Below are 24,287 nucleotides of genomic sequence, written 5' to 3'. Positions count from 1 at the left end.
GTATGTAAAGGAGATACCTATCGTCAACCTACTGTATAACACAGAGAACTCTACCCAATACTCTGTAACGGCCTAAGTGGAAAAAAAGAATCTGAGGAAGAGAGGAGATACGTGTCCACGTGTAGCTGATTCACTTTGCTGTGCACCTGAGGGCCAGTACGACACTGTACATCAACTATATACTCTTATAAAGATGGCTAAAAAACTGTTGCAAATTTCTGAGCTTATGATCCTCTTTGTAATCAAGACAAATACATGTACTGATTATAAAGATGCACTGCAGCACATGTCACCTTTCCTTTCTAGCGACTGAAATTCTTTCTTTAATACGAACCATTCAGAACAGGAAAAATACTAAAACCTGCGAGAATGGGGAGGCATCACTTGGGAGATTGGGACGGACAAATACGCAGCTGTATAGAGGCAGACAGTCAACAAAGAGCGCCCGTACTCACAGGGAGCTCTACTCAATGTTCTGTGATGACGTGTATGGGACAAGAATCTTAAAAAGAATCTTAATAACCTGTATGGGAAAGAATCTTAAAAAGAATCTTACTAACCTATATGGGAAAAGAATCTTAAAAAGAATCTTACTAACCTATATGGGAAAAGAATCTTAAAAAGAATCTTAATAACCTGTATGGGAAAAGAATCTTAAAAAGAATCTTACTAACCTATATGGGAAAAGAATCTTACTAACCTATATGGGAAAGAATCTTAAAAAGAATCTTAATAACCTATATGGGAAAAGAATCTTTAAAAGAATCTTAATAACCTATATGGGAAAAATCTTAAAAAGAATCTTAATAACCTATATGGGAAAAGAATCTTAAAAAGAATCTTAATAACCTATATGGGAAAAGAATCTTAATAACCTACATGGGAAAGAATCTTAAAAAGAATCTTAATAACCTACATGGGAAAAGAATCTTAAAAAGAATCTTAATAACCTATATAGGAAAAGAATCTTAAAAAGAATCTTAATAACCTACATGGGAAAAGAATCTTAAAAAGAATCTTAATAGCCTATATGGGAAAAGAATCTTTAAAACAATCTTAATAACCTACATGGGAAAAGAATCTTAAAAAGAATCTTAATAACCTGTATGGGAAAAGAATCTTAAAAAGAATCTGAATAACCTATATGGGAAAAGAATCTTTAAAATCTTTTTAAAAATCTTAAAATCTTAAAAATCTTACATATATATATATGTAAAACTGATTCACTTTACAACAGAAATGAGCTCAACATTGTAAATCAACTATCTTTCAGAAAAAAAATTTTAATAAAAAAAATTTTTTAACAAAAAAAATGGGAGCTTGGGATTGACAGATATACACTATTGAAATTGTGTATAAAATAGAAAACTAATGAGACCCTGTTGGATAGCACAGGGGACGCCACCCAGGAGTTATATTATATACCCCAATCTAAAATAAAAAGTTTACAGTTTGAAAAAAAAAAAAAAGAAGAATCAGTAGCCTAAAAACTAAAGTGCACATGGTATTTTGTGAATGAAAAAGCCTTATATTTAACTTGCTGTAGTTTGCGAAGAGTTTTGATGGTTTTTTTTATACTGTTAGATACCCAAGTAAGTAACAAAAAGAATCACACTCTGTGTTGACCTAAATGGGAAGGAAATGCAAAAACAGAGGGGATATATATATACGTACGGCTGATTCACTTTGCTGAAACTAACCTAACATTCTAAAGCAACGACGTGCTGTGCTTAGCCACTCAGTCGTGTCTGACTCTGCGACCCCGTGGACTGTAGCCCGCCGGGCCCCTCTGTCCACGGGATTCTCCAGGCAAGAAGACTGGAGTGGGTTGCCGTTCCCTTCTCCAGGGGATCTTCCGGACCCAGAGGCTGAATCTCAGTCTCCTGCATTGCAGGCGGATTCTTTATCAGCTGAGCCACCAGGGAAGCCCAAGAATACTGGAGTGAGTAGCCTAGCCCTTCTCCAGGGGATTTTCCTGATCCAGGGATGGAACCCAGGTTTTCGGCATTGCAGGCAGATTCTTTACCAGCTGAGCCTCCAGGAAAGTCCAGTACCGCAATATGAAGCAACTAGGCTGCAATACAAAATAATTAAGAAAGAAAAAAAAAAGCAGTGTGATTTAGATGAAAGAGAGACGCACGGATCAACGGAAGCACAATAGCGAGCCCAGAAATATATCCGCACGAATATGACCCACTAAATTGTGCAGAAACGGCCGCTAGCATCATGCTGATAAGACAGAGTTGAGTGGCCCAGGGGCGGGTCTGGCTCGGTGTGGCAAAGCCATTCCACGGAGGAGGCGCCAGCTGAGAACTCGAGAAAGACAGTCAACCCCAGACAATAGCAGCAGAGACGGTTGACCTCTGCAGCCCCCATGTGAGGTGTGACTTGAACCCTGGGTGGTGTGGCACCTCTCACCCCTCAGATGGAAAAAATGACGCAGGCTGCTGGCGGTCTGGGGTTGTTGACAGTGTGACAATTGAGTGCCCCCTCCCCCCACCCCAGCCCTGTTGTCTTTTCTGCAACTTCAGATTGGCGCCGCGTGTGGGAAGGGTATGGGCTGCTGGTGGCTCGGTTTCTCTTTTCTGGGGGAGAAAAACATGTAGAGAATTGCTATCATTCCGTCCTCCAGGTGTCTGGTAGAAATCACCAGTAAGTCTATCTGGACATGGTGCTTTTTTGGGGGGGCGGAGGGACGAGTTATTCATTATTGATCCTACTCTTTAATAGACGCGGAGTGATTCTAACGGCCTGTTTAGCCTTGGGTGTGTCTCTGCAGCTCATGTCCATCTAGGTAATAAAATCGGTGGGCATAGAACTGTTCGTAGTATTGCTTGGTTGTTCTTTCAATGTCTTTGGAAAGGGCAACCCACTCCAGTATTCTTTTTTTTTAATTCTAATTAATTTAGTTTTAATTGAAGGATAATTGTTTTACAATATTGTCTTGCTTTCTGCTATATAGCAAGATGAATCAGCCACAGGAATACATACCTTCCTCCCCTCCTGAACGTCCCTCCCCACTCCCCTTTACTTGCCTGGAGAATCCCACTGACAGAGGAGCCTGGTGGGCTACAGTCCGCGGGGTCGCAAAGAGGCGGACACGACTGAGCAACTAAGCAAGGGGTCTGCAGTGACAGTCTGTCTCTGGTTTTGGATTTTTGTGACGTGCGCCTTCCGCCTCGCTTATTGTTTTTATTAGAGGACAGCTTCTTCACAACGTTGCGTTAGTTTCCACTGTACAGCCACTCGAATCAGCGGCAGGCATTCCTACGTCCCCGCCTTTGTGGGTTTTTCTTTGCGTTTAGCTCACCACAAGGCAGTGAGTAGCATTCCTGGTGTTAGACGGTAGCTTCTCATTTGTTATCTACTTTATGCAGAATAGCAGGGGTGTATCTGTGTCCGTTCCAGCTCCCGACTCATCTTACCACCCCTTGCCCAGGTGGTGTCCATGTATTTCCTCTCCCTGTCTCTTTTTGTTTTTTCTTTGCCAGAGTAGAAGTTTATTGATTTTCTCGATCACGTCCAAGACCCAGCTTTTGATTTCTTTTTCTTTCCTCTCTTGATTTTCTGTTTTCGGTTTCACCGCTTTCTGCGTCTTTGCTTCTAATCCCTTGGGATTTAAACGGATCCTCCCATTCTAGTTTTCTAAGGTGGCAGTCTCGAGGGCTGGTTTTACATCTATTCTCCTTTCTAACTAATGTAATGCATTCAATTTAAAATGAGTGCAGCCTTTGTATCGGCAAGCCTGTGTGTGTGTTAGCCGCTCCGTAGTACGTGAGTCTTTGACACCCCGTGGACTGTAGCCCCGCCAGGCTCCTCTGTCGGTGAGATTCTCCAGGCAAGAAGACTGGAGTGGGTTGCCATGCCCTCCTCCAGGGGATCTTCCCAACCCAGGCATCAGACCCGGGTGTCCTGCATTGCAGGCAGATTCTGCACCATTTGAACCACAATCTGGGCTTTGGAAGACGTTATCACGGCCATGTAGAGAAACACTTGCATAGGTGCGTGTCTACAGAATACAGAGTTCAGGCAACGCGTCCGAGTGCCCACAACCTGGGGAGCAAGATGACACACGCCCACTGCGTATTCCAGTGTGGAAAAGGGCAGAGAGAAACTGTATACATGTGATGGAGACGTTCGTAAATGCTCAAAGCGAGAAGGTCATGAGAGGCGACGTGTAAAGCATGCAAGGTGAAATGTCTGCCTGTGTGGGTGAGTGTCGTTGACTAAAATATATAGTCACAAGCAGAAATTAATAAGGCAGTTATTTTATTTGGTGGACATGTTGAGGATCTGAGCCTGGGGGGTGGACAGCATCTCGGGAGCTCGGAGAAAACTGCTCCAAGGAGGCGGGAGGGGGAGTCAGGCTGTATACAAGTTTGCAACAAAGGGAGCAGGTGGTCTGAACAGCAAAGATGAGATATCCAGTGAAGCAACTGAGCATTCTGCGTATGGGAGGATGCAAGCCTCTGGGCTCACTGAATTCACTCCTTTCACATGCCCCTCAGCTGTCTGGGCAAATCCTGTTGTTTGGTTACCTTGTTGCTCAGTTGCTCAGTCGTGTCTAACTCTTTTTGACCCCGTGGGCTGCAGCACACCAAGCCTCCCTGTCCATCACCAAGTCTGGGAGCTTGCTCAAACTCACGTCCATTGAGTCAGTGATGCCATCCAGCCATCTCATCCTCTGTCGTCCCCTTCTCCTCCTGCCCCCAATCCCTCCCAGCATCAGACTCTTTTCCAATGAGTCAACTCTTCGCATGAGGTGGCCAAAGTATTGGAGTTTCAGCTTCAGCGTCAGTCCTTCCAATGAACATTCAGGACTGATTCCCTTTAGGATGGACTGGTTGGATCTCCTGGCAGTCCAAGGGACTCTCAAGAGTCTTCTCCAACACCACAGGTCAAAAGCATCCATTCTCCTGAGCTCAGCTTTCTTTATGGTCCAACTCTCACCTCCATACACGACTCCTGGGAAAACCACAGCTCATGCAGAGGGTAGAAATTGCTGATGGCCGTGACCTTTCTAGTTTCCTGTTATGGGAGGAGATATTCTCATTTCACAGTGTGCGTGTGTGTTTCACGCACACCGAGACGTGCCTGCAAGGATGCTACAGAGCAGACGTCTCCCAGTGCTCAGCCATGGGGTGGGCCACAGCCCTGGAGGGAAAATAAGGTCCAACACTCTTTCTTTTTACTATTTATTTGTTCGGCTCTGTCGGGCCTTAGCTGTGACACTTGGGCTCACTAGTTACGGCTCGTGGCTGAGCTGCCTGGAGGCACATGTGACCTTCGTTTCTCAACCAGCAGTTGAACCCACGTCTCCTGCGTTGTAAGGCGGATTCCTTTATTTTTTTTTTCAAACTGCAAGGTCTTTATTATTGGTGTATAGACAATTAACAATATTGTGATGGTTTAGGTGGACAGCAAAAGGACTCAGGCTTACATATTAATGTACACATTCTCCCCAAAACTCCCTTCTCATCCAGGCTGCCACGTGACACTGAGCAGAGTCTCTTGTGCTGTCCAGCAGGTCCTTGCTGGTTCTCCATGTTAAATGCAGCAGTGTGTCCATGTCCATCCCAGACTCCCTGACTGTCCCTTCCCCCATCCTTCCCCCTGGGAGTGAAGTGAAGTCGCTCGGTCGTGTCCGACTCTTTGCGACCCCATGGACTGTAGCCCACCAAGCTCCTCTGTCCATGGGATTCTCCAGGCAAGAATACTGTAGTGGGTTGCCATTTGAACCATGAGGTTATTACAGAGGATTGAGCAGAGTTCCCTGTGCTGTCCAGCAGCTCCTTGCTGGTTCTCCATGTTAAATACAGCAGTGTGTCCATGTCCATCCCAAACTCCCCAACTATCCCTTCCCGCATCCTTCCCCCTGGTGACCATAAGGCTATTACAGAGTATTGAGCAGAGTTCCCTGTGCTGGACAGCAGGTCCTTGCTGGTTCTCCATGTTAAATACAGCCGTGTGTCCATGTCCATCCCAAACTCCTTGACTATCCCTTTCCCCCATCTTTCCCCCCTGGTAGGCATAAGTTCATTTTCCAACTCTATGAGTGTCTTTCTATTTTGTAAGTAAACTCATGGGTATCATGTCTTTTCAGATTCCACGTATTAGTGATGTCAAAGATGTTTCCCCTTCTCTGTCTGACTTACTTCACTCAGTAGGAGAATCTCTGGGTCCACCCCTCTTGGTGCAAATGGCTTTATTTCATTCCTTTTTCTGGCTGAGTCATACTCCATTGTGTAAACACACCACATCGTCTCTCTCCCTTCCTCTGTTGGCGCACATCCCGGTTGCTTCCATGTCCTGGCTGTTGCAAACGGCGCTACAGTGAATGCTGGGGTGCATGGATCATTTCAGAGCATGTTTTTCTCTGGATGCCTGCCCAGGGGTGAGATGGCCGGATCACACAGTAGGCCTCTGTTTAGTGTTCTAAGGAACCTCCATTCTCTTCTGCACAGCGGCTGCACCCATGTACAGCCAACAGTGTAGGCGGGTTCGCCAGGTGGCTTCTTAACCCCTGAACCACCAGGGAAGTCCCTCAGTGTGTGTTCACATCATGCTGAGGGCCGTTTTCCCATCTTTAACTTGGGTCAGCGTCTGCCAAACGACCCGCGAGGCTGTTGCCCACATCCTCTCATCTCTGTCTTTCCTGCAATCTCATCCTTTCACGCCTTGCTACTGCTGCTGCTAAGTCGCTTCAGTCGTGTCTGACTCTGTGTGACCCCATAGACGGCAGCCCACCAGGCTCCCCCGTCCCTGAGATTCTCCAGGCAAGAACACTGGAGTGGGTTGCCATTTCCTTCTCCAATGCATGAAAGTGAAAAGGGAAAGTGAAGTCGCTTCACTTCACTTCACATAGTCGCTTCACATAGATGGCAGCCCACCAGGCTCCTCCTCCCATGGGATTTTCCAGGCAAGGGTACTGGAGTGGGTCCTTAAAGGATTCCTCCCCCTCTTTCATTTCGCAGGACGATTGCTCTCACTTTCTCTACTCTATTAGCTAAAACGCTGCCTCTTTTCGCTTGCGCGTCTGTTTCCTGGGGCTGCTGGAAGGAAACCGCCTCCCCGCCCACCCAACTGGGAGCAGAGCTTGAACGACACAGATTCAGTGTCTGCAGAGCTGAAGTCAAGGTGTGTGCGGGAGCGCGGGTTCCTTCGGAAGGCTGTGGCTGGGAGTCTTTTCCACGCCTCCATCCCAGCCTCTGCACTTCCCTAGTGGCTCAGATGGTAACGAACCCACCTGCCAACGCAGGAGACACAGGGTCGATCCCCGGGTCTGGAAGATCCCCCTGGAGAAGGGAAGAGCAGCCCACTCCAGTGTTCTGGACTGGAGAATCCTACGGACAGAGGAGCCTGGCGGGGCTACGGTCCATGGGGTCGCAAAGGGTCGGACACGAGTGAAGCGACCAACACTTTCACTTGTCACTTGGTCTGAGCTTCTGGTGTTTCCTGGCCCCTCCTTGGCGTTCCTTGGCTTACTGAAGCATCTTGTCCACCTCTGCGTCCATTTCTGCCTGGCGGTCTCCCTCCTTCTGCCCCAGTGCCCCCCTGCCATGGGATTCTCCAGGCAAGAATAGTGGAGTGGGTTGCCATGCCCTCCTCCAGGGGATCTTACCAATCCAGGGATCGAATTCGCATCTCTTGCATTTGCAGGTAGGTTCTTTACCCCCTGAGCCAGCTCAGAAGTCCAGATGGACCTCACGTGACCCTAAAACAATTACATCTGCAAAGACACCCCCCTCTCCCCGCCTTGGAACGAAGGCGACCCTTTTACATACAGGGAGTTAGACCTTCCGCCTGAACTTGCGGCCGGGAGACACAATTCACCCGTGACAGCCACAGAGTTTCCGGCGTCTTCTCTGTGTCACCCCCATGGTCAACCAGAAAACCCATCACAGCTTCCTCTGCTGGGCAGGTTCACAAGCATCGCCCGGAGCCGCGGGTCAAGGGCAAGAGGGCAGGATCTCCCACACAAGGCTGACGACACACCCCTTCCCCAGCAGGGAGCAGCCCGAATGTCTGGGCGTGACGGTCAGATTCCAAAGCGGCCTGTGTAGCTCCCGCTTCTTCAGGATTTGCCACTTGGAAAGACTTCTGTCCACGCTCGTGGCTCCGCCCTGATGCCGGCGGGGACGTGGCTGGACTCAGCGAGCACCCTCCCCTCCCGGATGCACTGATGTCTGAACAGCCCGTAGAGGTCTTCTTGATGCCTAAAGTGGGGACCAGCCAAGAGGTGCTCACATCCTGACCCCCTGGAACCCCTGAGTGGGGAGAATAATGTGGTCTCTGCAGATGTCATGAAGGGAAGGGCTCGAGATGAGGCCCTCCTGGATGCTGAGCTGTGCTGTGCTCAGGCACGCAGGCGTGTCCGACTCTCTGTGACCCCATGGACTGTAGCCCAGCAGGCTCCTCTGTCCATAGGATTCTCCAGGCCAGAATACCGGAGTGGGTTGCCATGCCCTCCTCCAGGGGATCTTCCCAACCCAGGGATAGAACCCAGGTCTCTCCCACTGCAGGCAAATTCTTCACCATCTGAGCCACCAGGGAAACCCAAGAATAACTGGAATGGGTTGCCATTCTCTTCTCCAGGAGATCTTCCCCACCCAGGAACTGAACCCAGGTCTCCCGCAATGCAGCTGAGCCACCAGGGAGGCCCCCTCCTGGATGAGGATGGCCCTATTTCAATGGCAAGTAACCTTCCACAAAGTTCATCAGTCAGTGACTCTAAGATATTTTTTAAAATCCTGCCAATAGATGATGGGCTCCTACATAAAGATTCTGGATAGTATAAAACAATTAGCCTCCAATTAAAATAAATTAATTAATTTAAAAAAACAATGCCCCAAAAAAGATTCTGGAAAGATGAGTGCATTAACTATCATGATCGAATTTCAGAAGAAATCCACCTGTTGTTTGCTGAGTTATTTATAGGGCTATAGCTCAGTGGAGTGGTGTAGTGGGTTGAAGGCTGCCCTGCTAAGATTCATGCCCACTCAGAACCTCAGGCCAGGCATTATTAGGAAACAGGGTCTCTGCAGAGGTGACACGGTGAAGGGTCTGAGATGAGGTTCCTCCTGGATGCGGCTGGCCCTAAACCCAGGGACTGGGCCCTTACAAGACAGTGAAGAGGAGAGACACGGACACAGAGGAGAAACCACGTGGAGATGGAGGTGGAGACGGGAGGGAGGTGGCCACCAGCCCAGGGACGGACGCCCGGAGCCCCCGGAAGCTGGAAGAGGTGGGGAGGACCGTCCCCTGGAGCCTCCGCAGGGAGCCCAGCCCTGGGACCCCCTGACCTCAGACCAGACCCTCCAGGCCTGGGGAAGGATAGATGCCTATTGTCACTAGCCCCCAGTTAGTGGTTGTCTGTTAGGACAGTCCAGGACACCCCCCAGTTACTGGCCTAGCTAGTATTTATGGACACATGCCAGCTGACAGAGCGCTTTGCCGTCGCTGAGCCCCTCGGCACCAAGACCACTCTCAGAGGGTGAGTCTCTATCTGTGCTATGACAGGTGAGGAAATTGAGGGTCTGGGTGGGCAAGACCCCACAGCCTGCCTCTTCCCAACCCTTCCTGCACCAGGTGGCTGTGAGCTCCGTGTGGTTAAGTCATCCCAAGATTCTCCACCCAGGATTCAAACCCTGGCTGGGTTAGGAAGATCCCCTGGAGGAGGGCATGGCAAACCACTCCACTGTTCTTTCCTGGAGAATCCCATGGACAGAGGAGCCTGGAGGGTTACAGTCCACGGGGTCACAAAGGGTCGGACACGACTGAGCGACTAAACAGCATTCCAGGAGTGAATACTCTGTGGACCACGCGGCAGCACCCATTTGGACTCTGTGACGTCACCAGCTCTCTGAAGCCGTGCCCCTTGAATGCTTTGGGGCCGAGGTTTCCAGAGCTGCCCCCACAAAGCACCACGACTTGGGTGGCATAAGACCCTCAAGAAACCCAGAGAACAGGCCAGCCCACGCTGCACAGGGCTGAGTCATGGTTTTCCTTTGGTCCAGACCCTCCAGTCCCTGTTGTGAGCTCAGCCCCAGGAGAACCCCCAGCTTTTGGGAAGTTTGGGCTGTTGTTGTTGAAAAGACACAGGAGAGGTCCTTAAAGAGCAGCCATCCCTTTGACTCGGGGCTGCTTTTCACTCACCCCACCTGAGTAAGGCCCATCTCAGAAGAGACAGAAGGACCACTGTCCTGAGCGTCTCTGACCTTCAGATGGTGGGGAGTGGAGTCCCGGGCTTGGTTTAAGTGTTAGTAGCTAGGTATGCATGGATGGATGAGTGGCTGGCTGGCTGGATAGATGGATAAGTGAGTGGATAGAAGGATAGATGGATGGGTGGATGAATGGATAAGTGGGTGGATGAATGGATAAGTGAGTGGATGGATGGATGGATGGATGATGTATGGATAGATGGATGGGTGGGTGGGTGGATGGATGGATAGATGGATGGGTGGATGGATGATGGATGGATAGATGGGTGGGTGGGTGGATGATGTATGGATAGATGGATGGGTGGGTGGATGATGGGTGGATAGATGGATGGGTGGGTGGGTGGATGGATGGATAGATGGATGGGTGGATGGATGATGGATGGATAGATGGGTGGGTGGGTGGATGATGTATGGATAGATGGATGGGTGGGTGGATGATGGGTGGATAGATGGATGGGTGGGTGGGTGGATGGATGGATAGATGGATGGGTGGATGGATGATGGATGGATAGATGGGTGGGTGGGTGGATGATGGATGGGTGGGTGGATGGATGATGGATGGATGGATAAGTGAGTGGATGGATGGATGGATGATGGATGGATGGATAAGTGAGTGGATGGATAGATGGGTGGGTGGATGATGGATGGATAAATGGATGGGTGGGTGGATGGATGGATGATGGATGGATGGATGGATGGATGGGTGGGTGGATGGATGATGGATGGATGGATAAGTGAGTGGATGGATAGATGGGTGGATGGATGGATGGATGGATGGATGGGTGGATGATGGACAGATGGATGGATGGGTGGATGATGGGTGGATAGATGGATGGGTGGATGGATGATAAGTGAGTGGATGGATGGATGGATGATGTATGGATGGAGGGAGGGGTGGATGGATGGATGGGTGAATGAATGGATAAGTGAGTGGATAGATGGATGGATAGATGGATGGGTGGATGGGTGGATGGATAGATGAGTGGGTGGATGGATGGATGGATGGGTAAGTGAGTGGATGGATAGATGGGTGGGTGGATGATGGATGGATAGATGGGTGTATGAATGGATAAGTGAGTGGATAGATGGGTGGATGGATGGATGGGTGGATGGATGATAAGTGGGTGGATGGATGGATGGATGGGTAGATGATGGATGGATGGGTGGGTGGATGGATGATGGATGAATGGATGAGGAGGAGATGGATGGTTGGATGGATGATGGGTGGATGGATAGATAAGTGAGTGGGTGGATGGATGGATGATGGGTGGATGGATAAGGAGTGGATGGATGGTTAGATGGATGATGGGTGGATGGATGGATGGATAAGTGAGTGGGTGGGTGGTTGGATGGATGACGGGTGGATGCATAAGTGAGTGGATGGGTGGTTGGATGATGGATGGATGGATAAGGAGTGGATGGACGGTTGGATGGATGATGGGTGGATGGATAAGGAGTGGATGGGTGGTTGGATGGATGATGGGTGGATGGATGGGTAGATAAGTGAGTGGGTGGGTGGATGGATGATGGATGGATGGATAAGTGGGTGGGTGGGTTGATGGATGATGGATGGATAAGCAGCATGTGGTCTATTCACACAGTGGAATATGCCGCAGCTGTGGAAAAGGAGTGAAGCTCTGACACAGCCTACAGCGTGGCTGGACCCTGAACACACACTGCTCAGTGAGGGGAGCAGACACAGAAGGAGCACGGTGTGTGATTCCCTTTATAGGAAACGTCCTGAACAGGCAAATCCACAGACGCAGAAGGCACACCAGGGGCTGGGAAGACGTGGGAGGTCTTCAGGGTAGAGCATCTCCTTTTGAGGGGGATGGACATGTCTGGAGCCAGACAGAGATGGTGGTCGTGAAGGCTTGTGAGCCCTGCCCTGCGCCACAGAACCCTCCACTTTCAGCATGTCACAATAGGTGAATCTGAGCTCGGTTTTTTAAACGTGTATCCGAGTGTGCCAGGGAAGGGATGCAGGGGTGATTGCCGTGGCGTGCAGGGCTTCTTTTCAAGACGATGAGGATGTTCTGGGATTGCGTGATGGGGCTGGTTGCGTCTCTTTGCTAGTATATGAAAAACCACTGCCGTGTCTCTGGTGGGTCAGATGGTCAAGAATCCGCCTGCAATGCAGGAGAGGCAGGTTTGATCCCCGGGTCGGGAAGGTCCCCTGGAGGAGGGCATGGCTGCCCACTCCGGTATTCTTGCCTGGAGAATCCCATGGACGGAGGAGCCTGGTGGGCTACAGTCCAGGGCGTCACAGAGAGTCAGACACGACTGAGGGGCTAACGCCCACACCCCTATATCCACTTTGCAGAGGTGACCTTGATGATGTTTTCCTGGTGGCTCTGTAGAGCCGTTAAGAAGAGAGGTCGATGCGGATGGGGGGTTCCCAGGAGCCAAGGGCGCCGGGGCTCCAGCTCTGTGCGAGCTTGTGTGTGACGCCTGCGTGCAGCTTCCTGCAGAACCTCTGCCCCACTCAGCACCCTGCGGCCCCCAAGCCTGCAGGCTGCCCGGTGCCTCTGGCAAAGAGTCCCCTCTGCCCGCGCAGCGCCCCGGGGACCGTCTTGTGGTCGACGGCAACTGTTTCTGGCTCATTTCAAGCCACTTCCATCCCCCACCCCCTGGGCCTCTGCCCCGCCCGTGGCTTTGGGAGCCGGCCGCATCTGTTAGAAGTGATTTCTTTATGAATCAGCCATGTGTCGCCGTGTTGCAGGGGAGGGGGCTGCCTGCCCAGTCCACGAGACGGGCACAGGTGAAAGCTTGGGGGGGGGGGGCCCCGGGGGGCTAGTGGGGCGGGGGGAGGCGGCAGGTTCGGGGTGCAGACGGAGGCCTCCCGGACACCCACGTGGCTTCTCTGCGGGGGGCCAGCCACTGTGTTATGCAAATGAAGTCTCTTTTGAAGCTCCCACCGGGAGGTTACGACAGATCCGGGGGAAGGAAGAGGGGGAGTCATCGCCGGGCAGAAATGAAAAAGTGTGCTAGCCGCTGAGTCGTAGTCCGACTCTCTGCGACCCCGTGGACTGTAGTCCTGCCAGGCTCCACTCTCCGTGGGATGCTCCCGGCAAGAATACTGGAGCAAGTTACCATGCCCTCCTCCAGGGGATCTTCCCCACCCAGGGGTCGAACCCAGGTCTCCTGCATTGCAGGGAGATTCTTGACCATCTGAGCCCGCAGGGGAGCCCCCAGCAGGCTCCGTGCCCCCCAGTGCCACCCGACGGGGGAGACTGGGCTTTCTGTCTCCAGCTCTGTACACCCCCATCTTCTCAAATTCCCCCCACCCCCGACTGTGGACATGCAGTAGCCTCCTAGTCACCCCCAGCCCCAGCCTCCCCGAGTTCCCCTTTCCCCTGCGGATCAGAGACCTCTCTCTCCTCCACCACCCCCCTACGTGGCCTCCACGTGCGATCCTGAGACGTTCGGGTCCCTTTTGCTCCTGAACCCCAAAGATGGATGGAGGTGGGGGGCTGTGAGGTGTGGGGTTGCACCCCCCCAATAACTGTAAGCTCACACCTGGCCGTGAGCTAGTGGTGCGGAAAGTTTCCTACTCAAAGCGAAACCCGGGCCATTTTTAAATGGGTTTGAGGAACCTCGTTCCGCACACCCCCACCGCAGATGTTACATCTCCTGCGGAGGAAAAGACAGATGCCTGGGGCGCCAGGGCCTGAGAGGGGAGCTGCAATGCCATAAGCGTTGAAGGGCCACATGCTGGCTTCCCCGGCGACCCAGGGACCATGATTCCTGCCAACAGACACCCCGGGGATGGACGCCGTCCCGGGGCCGCACCAGCAGGTGTCCAGCTGCAAGGCGCATGTGAGCCGGGGGCGTCTTCCAGGCCTGAGCTATAACGGGGGTGGCACCCGGTTGCCCAGCTGAGCCCCACGCCCTGATTTCTGGAGCCCCGATATCAGGCACACACACAGACACGGTGAAAACAGAAGTGATAGCTTCAGCCACGGGGAAAATAGCAGCTTCGTCAGGTGGCTGACACACTGAAGAATCCACCTGCAAGGCGGGAGACCAGGGTTTGATCCCTGGGTGGGGAAGATCCGCCGGAGGAGGGCATGGCAACCCACTCCACTAGGCTTGCCTGCAAAAACCCTGTCGGCAAAGAAGGCTGGCGGGGTACAGTCCATGGGGGTGCACAGTCGGACGCGGCTGAATCGGCTGAGCAAAGAGGTAACAAAACCATCCCCCAGACTTTGAAAAAACCAACAGAAATGAACTGTGAGCTGCCTTTGGGTTGCATTTACATGAGCAATTACAAAGAAAGTGACAGTTGGGACCCACTGTGTCCAGAAGGCGGGGGGCAGGCAGCCCCAGGAACTGCTTCTCCCCTGGGCCCTGGGCCCCTTGCTCTGTGTGAGTCTGAGGGGCCAGCCAGTCACGAGCAAGGTGCTCCGGGGACTTCTCTGTTTTGAGCGGGGAGGAAGGTCAGCAGGGAAAAACAGAAGTTCAGGGGTGCAAGTTTCAGATTCCGGCAGAGGAGGAGTCAGCTCAGAACTCACCGTCTCCAGCAGGCTGGCACTCCCAGTCAGGCTGCAGGGCGAATGCTGAGTAATTCAGTCCTGTCTGATGCTTTGTGACACTATGGACTGTAGCCCACCAGGCTCCTCTGTCCACAGGATTCTCCAGGCAAGAACACTGAACTGGGTTGCCATGCCCTCCTCCTCCAGGGGATCTTCCCGACCCAGGGATCGAACTGGGCCCTCCGGCACTGCAGGCAGATTCTTTGGCATCTAAGCCGCCAGGGAAGCCCGCAATTGAATACACGTGTGTTTATATATATATAGAAACACATGCATGTATATAGCAGATTTATATTTGTGTGTTAATGTATAGACACACACACACATATACACGCACATATATACATACAATGGGCTTCCCAGGTGGCACCCGTGGTAGAGAACCCATGTGTCAACTTAGGAGACCTGAGTTCGATCCTTGGGTCACGAAGACCCCCTGGAGGAGGGGATGGCAACTCTCTCCAGTACTCTTGCCTGGAGAACCCCATGGACAGAGGAGCCTGGTGGGCTACGGTCCAGGGGGTCACAAAGAGTCAGACACCAGTGCAGTGATTAAGAATGTGTCCATGCAGTGTGGTGTGTGTGTATAGGTCTCACACACACACACACACACACACACACACACACACACACATGCAATGGGCTTCCCTGGTGGCTCAGGTAAAGAATATTCTGCAGGCAAAGACTCCGCCTGCAGTGTGGGAGACCTGGGTTCGATCCCTGGGTTGGGAAGATCCCCTGGAGAAGGGAAAGGCTACCCATTCCAGTATTCTGGCCTAGAGAATTCCATGAACTATCAAAGAGACAGGCCTGAGCGACTTTCACTTTTTTCACATACATGCAATATAGTGTGTGTGTATACCTCACACATATATACATATATACATGCAATATGGTGTGTGTCACATATATATACATGTATACACGCAACACGGTGTGTGTATCTGTTACACACACACATATGCATGCAATATGGTGTGTGGGTATATAGATCACATATATACACAGAATACGGTGTGTGTGACATATATATACATGTATACACGCAATACGGTGTGTGTATCTGTTACACACACACATATACATATATGCATGCAATATGGTGTGTGGGTATATAGATCACATATATACATAGAATATGGTGTGTGCCACATATATATACATGTATACGGGCAATATGGAGAAGGCAACGGCTACCCACTCCAGTACTCTTGCCTGGAAAATCCCATGGATGGAGGAGCCTGGTAGGCTGCAGTCCATGGGGTCGCTAGGAGCTGAACACGACTGAGCGACTTCACTTTCACTTTTCACTTTCATGCAGTGGAGAAGGAAATGGCAACCCACTCCAGTGTGCTTGCCTGGAGAATCCCAGGGACGGGGGAGCCTGGTGGGCTGCCGTCTATGGGGTCGCACAGAGTCGGACACGACTGAAGCGACTTAGCAGCAGCAGCAGCAGCAGCATACCCGCAATGTGGTGTGTGTGTCACACACGCATATATACATATTTACATACAATATGGTGTGTGTGTCTATATCACATATATATACATATATACAGACAACATGGTGTGTGTGTCACAGACATATACATGTATATATGCAACATACTATGTGGGGATATAGACCACATATATACATGCAATATGGTGTGTGTACATATATATACATGCATGCATGCAATATGGTGTGTGTCTGTCACACACATATACATATATACATGTGACATGGTGTGTGTGTCTATATTACAGATATACACATATACATACAATGTGGTGTGTGTGCTTGGCACGTATATGTACATATATACATATAATATGGAGTACGCGTGTATATCACACACACATATATATATACAGACAACATGGTGTGTGTGTCACAGACATATACATGTACATGTGCAACATACTATGTGGGGATATAGACCACATATATACATGCAATATGGTGCGTGTGTCACATAAATATATATACACATACATACATCCAATAATGTGTGTATATACATCACATATCTATACATATACACATACATATGGTGTCTGTATATTGATCACATATATATACATCTATCCATGCGACATGGTGTGTGTATATGTATCGCATGTATAGAGATATGCAGGTAATACGACATGTGTATATACACATCATATAGACATATGCATGCAATGTGGTCTGTGTGTCACATATATGTGTGTGCAATGTGTGAGTCTATGTCACACGTGTGCATATACTATATGACATAAACGCTCTGGCGAACGTGTGTGTGCACCCGTGATGCTCCCGTGTGTCAGCCCCTCTCCCAGGACATGCAATACGGTGTGTGTGTGTGCGTGTCACATATACGTTCATATACATATAAAACATGGTGTGTGTGTATATCACATATATACACGTATACATGCAACGTGGGGTGTGTGTGTGTCACATATATATACATATATACATGCAGCATGGTGTGTGTATACATATCACATGTATACATGCAATATGGTGTGTGTGTATATATATCACATATATACATATATACAAGCAACGTGGTGTGTGTGTATATCATATACTATATATATACACAATATGGTGTGTCTCACATGGATATGCATATTTACATACAATACGGTCTGTGTGTCTACATCACATATATATACATATATACGGACAATACGGTATGTGTGCCATATATATATATATTATAAATATACACACATACATGCAACGTGGTGTGTGGGTAATATAGCACATATATGCCTTCAATATGGTGTGCGTCAAGTCTGTATATACATGTGTACATGGTATGTGGGGTGTGTATACATATTACATATACACATGCAATATGGTGTATGTGTACACATCCCATACATACATAGACACATATGGTGTGTGTCACACATATACATGTAATGTGTGTGTCTATGTCACATATATATAGATACATGCGTGCAATATGGTGTGTGTCACATATATATATACATATTTACATACAATGTGGTGTGTGTGTATCACATATATATACATATACAAACACTATGGTATGTGTGTATATATATCACATATATACATGCAACATGGTTGGTGTGTGTGTATATATATCATATATACATATACACAGACAATATGGGGTGTGTGTATATATATCACATATATTGATATTTCTCTCGGCAGTCTTGATTCCAGCTTGTGTTTCTTCCAGTCCAGCGTTTCTCATGATGTGCTCTGCATATAAGTTAAATAAGCAGGGTGACAATATACAGCCTTGATGTACTCCTTTTCCTATTTGGAACTAGTCTGTTGTTCCACGTCCAGTTCTAACTGTTGCTTCCTGACCTGCATATAGTTTTCTCAAGAGGCAGGTCAGGTGGTCTGGTATTCCCATCTGTTTCAGAATTTTCCACAGTTGATTGTGATCCACACAGTCAAAGGCTTTGGCATAGTCAATGAAGCAGAAATAGATGTTTTTCTGGAACCCTCTTGCTTTTTCAATGATCCGCCGGATGTTGGCAATTTGATCTCTGGTTCCTCTGCCTTTTCTAAAACCACCTTGAACATCTGGAAGTTCACGGTTCACATATTGCTGAAGCCTGGCTTGGAGAATTTTGAGGATTACTTTACTAGCCTAGATAGCATATTGAAAACCATTACTTTACCAACAAAGGTCCGTCTAGTCAAGGCTATGGTTTTTCCTGTGGTCCTGTACGGATGAGAGTTGGACTGTGAAGAAGACTGAACGCCAAAGAATTGATGCTTTTGAACTATGGTGTTGGAGAAGACTCTGAGAGTCCCTTGGACTGCAAGGAGATCCAACCAGGCCATTGTGAAAGAGATCAGCCCTGGGGTTCTTTGGAAGGAATGATGCTGAAGCTGAAACTCCAGTACTCTGGCCACCCCATGCGAAGAGTTGACTCATTGGAAAAGACTCTGATGCTGGGAGGGAATGGGGGCAGGAGGAGAAGGGGACGACAGAGGATGAGATGGCTGGATGGCATCACTGACTCGATGGACATGAGTCTGAGTGAACTCTGGGAGTTGGTGATGGACAGGGAGGCCTGGTGTGCTGAGATTCATGGGGTGGCAAAGAGTCGGACACGACTGAGCGACTGAACTGAACTGAACTGAACTGATCACATATATACACATCCAATATGGTGTGTGTGTATATATCACATATATAGATATATACATCCAATATGGTGTGTGTGTGTATCACATATATATATATACACATATACATGCAATATGGTGTTTGTGTGTATCATATATATAGATAGATACATCCAATATGGTGTGTGTGTATCACATATATATATGCACATATACATGCAATACGGTGTGTGTGTGTAACACACACATATGTATATACACACAAAGATACATACATACATGCAATACAGTGTGTGTGTACCACATCTATATATACACACCTACATGCATGCAATATGGTGTGTGGGTATATATGACATATATATACACATATACATGCAATATGGTGTGTGTCACATATATATATGTATGTAATGTGTCTATATCACACGTGCACATACCATACGATGGAAATGCTCCTGCGCACGTGTGTGTGCACCTGTGACGCTCCTGTGTGTCGGCCCCTCTCCCCAGACATGCAATATGGTGTGTGTGTGTATATATCACATATATAGACATACATATGCAACACGGTGTGTGTGTATCATATATATAGATATATACATGCAATATGGTGTGTGTGTATATATGACATATATATATACGTGCAATATGGTGTGTGTGTATCATAAATATAGATATATACATGCAATACGGTGTGTGTGTATATATGACATATATATATACATGCAATATGGTGTGTGTGTCACACATATATATATGTATGTAATGCGCGTGTCTATATCAGACTGCATATACCATACGACGTAAACGCTTACGCTGACGTGTGTGCGCGCCTGTGACGCTGCCGTGTGTCGGCCCCTCTCCCAGGACACCCGGTCCTCCCGCGCCTCTCACCTCCCCGGTACCCCCCTTTCCCTCCTGTCTTGCAGATCGGCACCCCATATCCCGAGGCTACCCCCCCCCGGCCCGGCCACCCCCCCCGACGGCCGCAGCATGGACGTGAACATGACGCGCCCGGACAACGCCACCATCCTGATGCTGCGCGACCCGGCCATCGCGGTGGTGCTGCCGGTGGTGTACTCGCTGGTGGCGCTGGTGAGCATCCCGGGCAACCTGTTCTCGCTGTGGGTGCTGTGCCGGCACATCGGGCCCAAGACGCCGTCGGTGGTCTTCATGATCAACCTGAGCGTCACGGACCTCGCGCTGGCCTGCGTGCTGCCCTTCCAGATCCACTACCACTGCAACGGCAACCACTGGGTGTTCGGCGTGCTGCTCTGCAACGCCGTCACCGTGGCCTTCTACGCCAACATGTACTCGTCCATCCTCACCATGACCTGCATCAGCGTGGACCGCTTCCTGGGCGTCGTGTACCCGCTGGCGTCCGCCCGGTGGCGCCGCCGCCGCTACGCGCTGGCCGCCTGCGCCGCCACGTGGCTGCTGCTGCTGGCGGCGCTGTCCCCGCTGGCGCGCACCGACCTCACCTACGCCGTGGACGCGCTGGGCATCGTCACCTGCTTCGACGTGCTCAAGTCCAACATGCTGCCGAGCGTGGCCATGTGGGCCGCCTTCCTGTTCACGCTGTTCGTGCTGCTCTTCCTGGTGCCCTTCGTGATCACCGTGGCCTGCTACACCGCCACCATCCTGACGCTGCTGCGCTCCGCAGACCCGCACGGGCGCGCGCAGCGCCGCCGCGCCGTCTCCCTGGCCGCCGTGGTGCTGCTGGCCTTCGTCGCCTGCTTCGCGCCCAGCAACTTCGTGCTGCTGGTGCACATGGTCAGCCGCCTCTTCCTGGGCCGCAGCTACTACCACATCTACAAGCTCACGCTCTGCCTCAGCTGCCTCAACAACTGCCTGGACCCCTTCGTCTACTACTTCGCGTCCAGCGAGTTCCAGCTGCGCCTCCGCGACTACCTGGGCTACGGCCCGCTGCCGGCCGCCGACAGCCCCGACAGCCGCCGCGAGAGCCTCTTCTCCGGGCGGACGCTGTCCGCGCGCTCCGTGGATGAGCACGAGGCGCCCGAGAGGCCCAGCGTGAGACGGCAGGAGAGCGTGTTCTGAGACAGGCACCCCTCATCGCGAGTGCAGGGGGCGGGGGATGGGCGTTGAGGGACAGCAGGGGTCTTTGCGGCCTGTTTTCGGTCACTCCGGGCGCGCTGGGATTCAGCCCGACCACGCTCTGCCTGCCGCCTCCCCGCCGAGCGCCCCCAGCCACCGCAGGTCCTCCTGGGGTCTGCCGGGGTTCCTGGCCTGACCCCTGCGATCCTTTGAGGACCGGGCCAGACCAGCGAGCACACGAGCCAGCAGCAGCCCGCCCCCCTCCGGCAGCTGTGAGGTTTTGAAAAGATGATGGACCCCAGTTCCTGCAGCGCCGGGGATGCTGAGACAGCAGGTCGTCAGGGTCTGCCTGAAATACCCTCTGCACATCAGAGGGAGAAGCATAGGATAAGTTCAGGGTTCCCTGGGGAGGGGGGGGGGGCGGGGGGCGGGGAAGAAAACAGCTCTAAAGCCGGTAAGGTGAGACCTGGCAGGGGCCAGCGGGGAGGAGCTTGCGGAGAACCCCCAGGGCAGGGTGGCTGCAAAGCACGTGACATCCGCCCCCATCGGACCTCAGAGATGCTGGTGGGATTGTGAGCTGATGTTATGGGAGCAGTTGGTCCCCGGACATCATTGCTTGGAAACTGTGTAGCGCAGTACATAGTGTCCCAACCCCACAAATCCACGTCTGCCTGGAATGTCAGAGTGTGACCCACAGGATCAGGGTCCTAGACCCCGTGACAGGGTCCTTAAAAGACACCCAAGAGGAGAGACATGGACACAGAGATGGGAGGGAGGCGGCTGCCAGCCCAGGGACGGACTCCTGGAGCCCCCGGAAGCTGGAAGAGGCGGGGAGGACCCTCCCCTGGAGCCTCTGCAGGGAGCCCAGCCCCAGAACACCCTGACCTCAGACGTGTGGTCCCCAGGACTCGGGGAGGGTGGATACCTGCCTGGGGCGTTAAGCTCCTCATTTATAGAACTCTCACGGCTGCCCTAGGAGACCCCTGCAGTCTGCGATTCTGAGACTGGGCCTCTGGCCACGGGCCGGGTGATTCTAGGGGCCGCAGTGCCTGGTGCTGGCTCCCAGGGTGGGACCTGCGTAGGGCAGTCCGTGCTCTTGGTGGGGAGGACTCGCCTGGGGGTCCCATCCATCCCCATCCCCACCGTGGGAGGCCCACACAGAGGACAGTGTCCAAGCCAGTCCGCAGTGTTTGCACAGGGCAGAGACCCACCGTTTGCTGCTTTCAGAATGCCGGCCAGACATGCCCCCGCCTGAGAAAGGACGTGCACCACGGGTGGCGGGAGAAGGGCTGGCTTCAAGGACTCGGAACGCCCCAGGATGGCGTGTGGTCCACCCGCTCTTCCCGACTGTTCCCAGAGCCAAGCCCCTAGAAAGTCAGGTCGCCACGACAACGGTCCGCAGGCAGAAAAACCCTGACCCAGCAAAACAGTGGCAGCCACGTCCTGCGAGTGGGCTTCCAGTGTCTGACTCTAAAAAGCTGTGAAAACCTCAAACCACTGTCACGGAACCGTCTTCTTGCTGAGCTGAGAACAAGCATCACCATTTGAATTTGGAGGAAGCCGGTCTAACCGATAACACTTGCCCCTCACCACTCCCACCCACCAGCCCGCAATGGGCGTGATGTCCATCCAGCCTCTGGGTCCCAGACGGCTCAGGTCACATTTCATCACCATCATCACCAACAGTTCGCTGTCCAGCCCCTCAGGGCCACCGACATCTCCCTGATTTCTGCGTCCCAAGGATCCCCAGTTCCACTGAAGTTGCCAGAATCCAACAGCATCTTCAGGGAACCGCCGGCCTTTCCGAGGGGTGCCTGTCGGCTCAGTGGAAATCCCAGGGCTGGATTTCCTTGTTTCAGCACGTTAATAATATAGTTCTTGTTCAGTCGCTCAGTCGTGTCCGACTCTTTGCAACCCCGTGGACTGCAGCACGCCAGGCTTCCATGTCCTTCACCATCTTCCGGAGTTTGCTCAAACTCATGTCCATAGAGTCAGTGATGCCATCCAACCATCTCCTCCGCTGTCGTCCCCTTCTCCTCCCGCCTTCAATCTTTCCCAGCATCAAGGTCTTTCCCAAAGAGTCAGCTCTTCGCATCAGGTGGTCAGAGTACGACATCTCTTTTCTTGAACCTGTTTTAAAGCACCCACACTGAAGACATGCAGTTTGCTGGAAATCGTCAGACGAAGACATTGATTTATTGCGTTTTCCCAGTGTCTGCTGTGTCTTTGGAAACCTGTGATCCTGTCATTTCACTGATATTTCTCAGTGCTGTTAAAAAGCCTCAAGATCAGGAATGCGTGTAAATGAACCAACTCGTGGGAGTCCCTGAGGGGGACGGAATGTGTCAGATGGGATGACTGCTTAGGGTCTCAATGCTATGTTGACAACTGCTCTTTAAATCTAGAACTTCTTCAAAATCAACCCTCTTTTTTTTTTTTTTTTTCCTAAGCAAGGTGTGCGTTTTAACCTAGCAAAGAAGAGTTTATCCTAACTCCACACAGGGGTGGATGTGTGCTAAGTCACTCAGCCGTGTCTGACTCTTTGCGACCCTGTGGACTATAGCCCTCCAGGCTCCTCCGACCACGGGATTCTCCAGGGAGGAATCCTGGAGTGGGTGGCCATGTCCTCCTCCAGGGAATCTTCCCGGCCCAGGGATTGAACCCCGGTCTCCCACATTGCTGGCGGATTCTTTACCGTCTGAACCACCAGGGAAGCCCGATCTATAGCACGTTCCATGATATACCCTATATTTATGGGGGGGGGGGCTTCCCTGGGGACGCAGTGGTAAAGAATCTGCCTGCAAGGCAAGAGACCTGGGTTCTTATATACAGTCACACAAACACGAAGATAGGTATTCATTTAAATATACGTGGTATGAATTAGGGGTCATTTTGCTTCTCAGTACTGGGGGCGGGGGCTGCCCCTGGTGTGTGGTGGGGGGAGACCAGAGCTCCTCCACACCCCACAGTGCCCAGGACGCCCCCCATCAGAGACTCGTCCAGCCCCAGATGGCAGTAGGACAGAGGCCCTGACCAGGCATGACTCTTGCCTACTAAATCTGTCATCTCTCATTATCTACGTATGTATCCATCCATCCGTCAGTCAGATCTGTTGGTTTCTATAGTATAAATAAATAAATAAAGATAGTATCCATCCATCCATCATCTATCTATCCATTCATCCATCCAGTCCATCCATCCATCCATCCATCATATCTATGATGTATCTATTTATCCATTCATCCATCATGTCTATCCTTCCATCCATCCATCATATCTATCATCAATTTATCTATCCCTACATCATATCCACCCATCCATTGTATCTATCCATCCATCCATCATCTATCCATCCATCATATCTATCCATCATCTATTT

The 24,287-nt window shown here is 50.8% G+C and overlaps 1 protein-coding gene across 1 annotated transcript in view; it reads left to right on the top strand.

The window, feature by feature from the left end:
* LOC138929843 (P2Y purinoceptor 8-like) overlaps positions 1–24,055 on the top strand; it is a 57,002-nt gene extending 32,947 nt beyond the window's left edge. The window contains exon 2 of the mRNA XM_070289532.1: positions 19,783–24,055. Within this exon, the coding sequence (XP_070145633.1) occupies positions 19,847–20,911 (1,065 nt within the window). The 5' untranslated portion in view covers positions 19,783–19,846 and the 3' untranslated portion in view covers positions 20,912–24,055. The remainder of the gene's footprint in view (positions 1–19,782) is intronic.
* Positions 24,056–24,287: the final 232 nt, after the last annotated feature.

Source organism: Ovis canadensis, chromosome Y, assembly GCF_042477335.2.
Source record: "Ovis canadensis isolate MfBH-ARS-UI-01 breed Bighorn chromosome Y, ARS-UI_OviCan_v2, whole genome shotgun sequence".
In the NCBI taxonomy this organism is placed as follows: Eukaryota; Metazoa; Chordata; class Mammalia; order Artiodactyla; family Bovidae; genus Ovis; species Ovis canadensis.
Note: the sequence above shows the minus strand (reverse complement) of the source record. Positions and strands in the feature narration are given on the sequence as shown.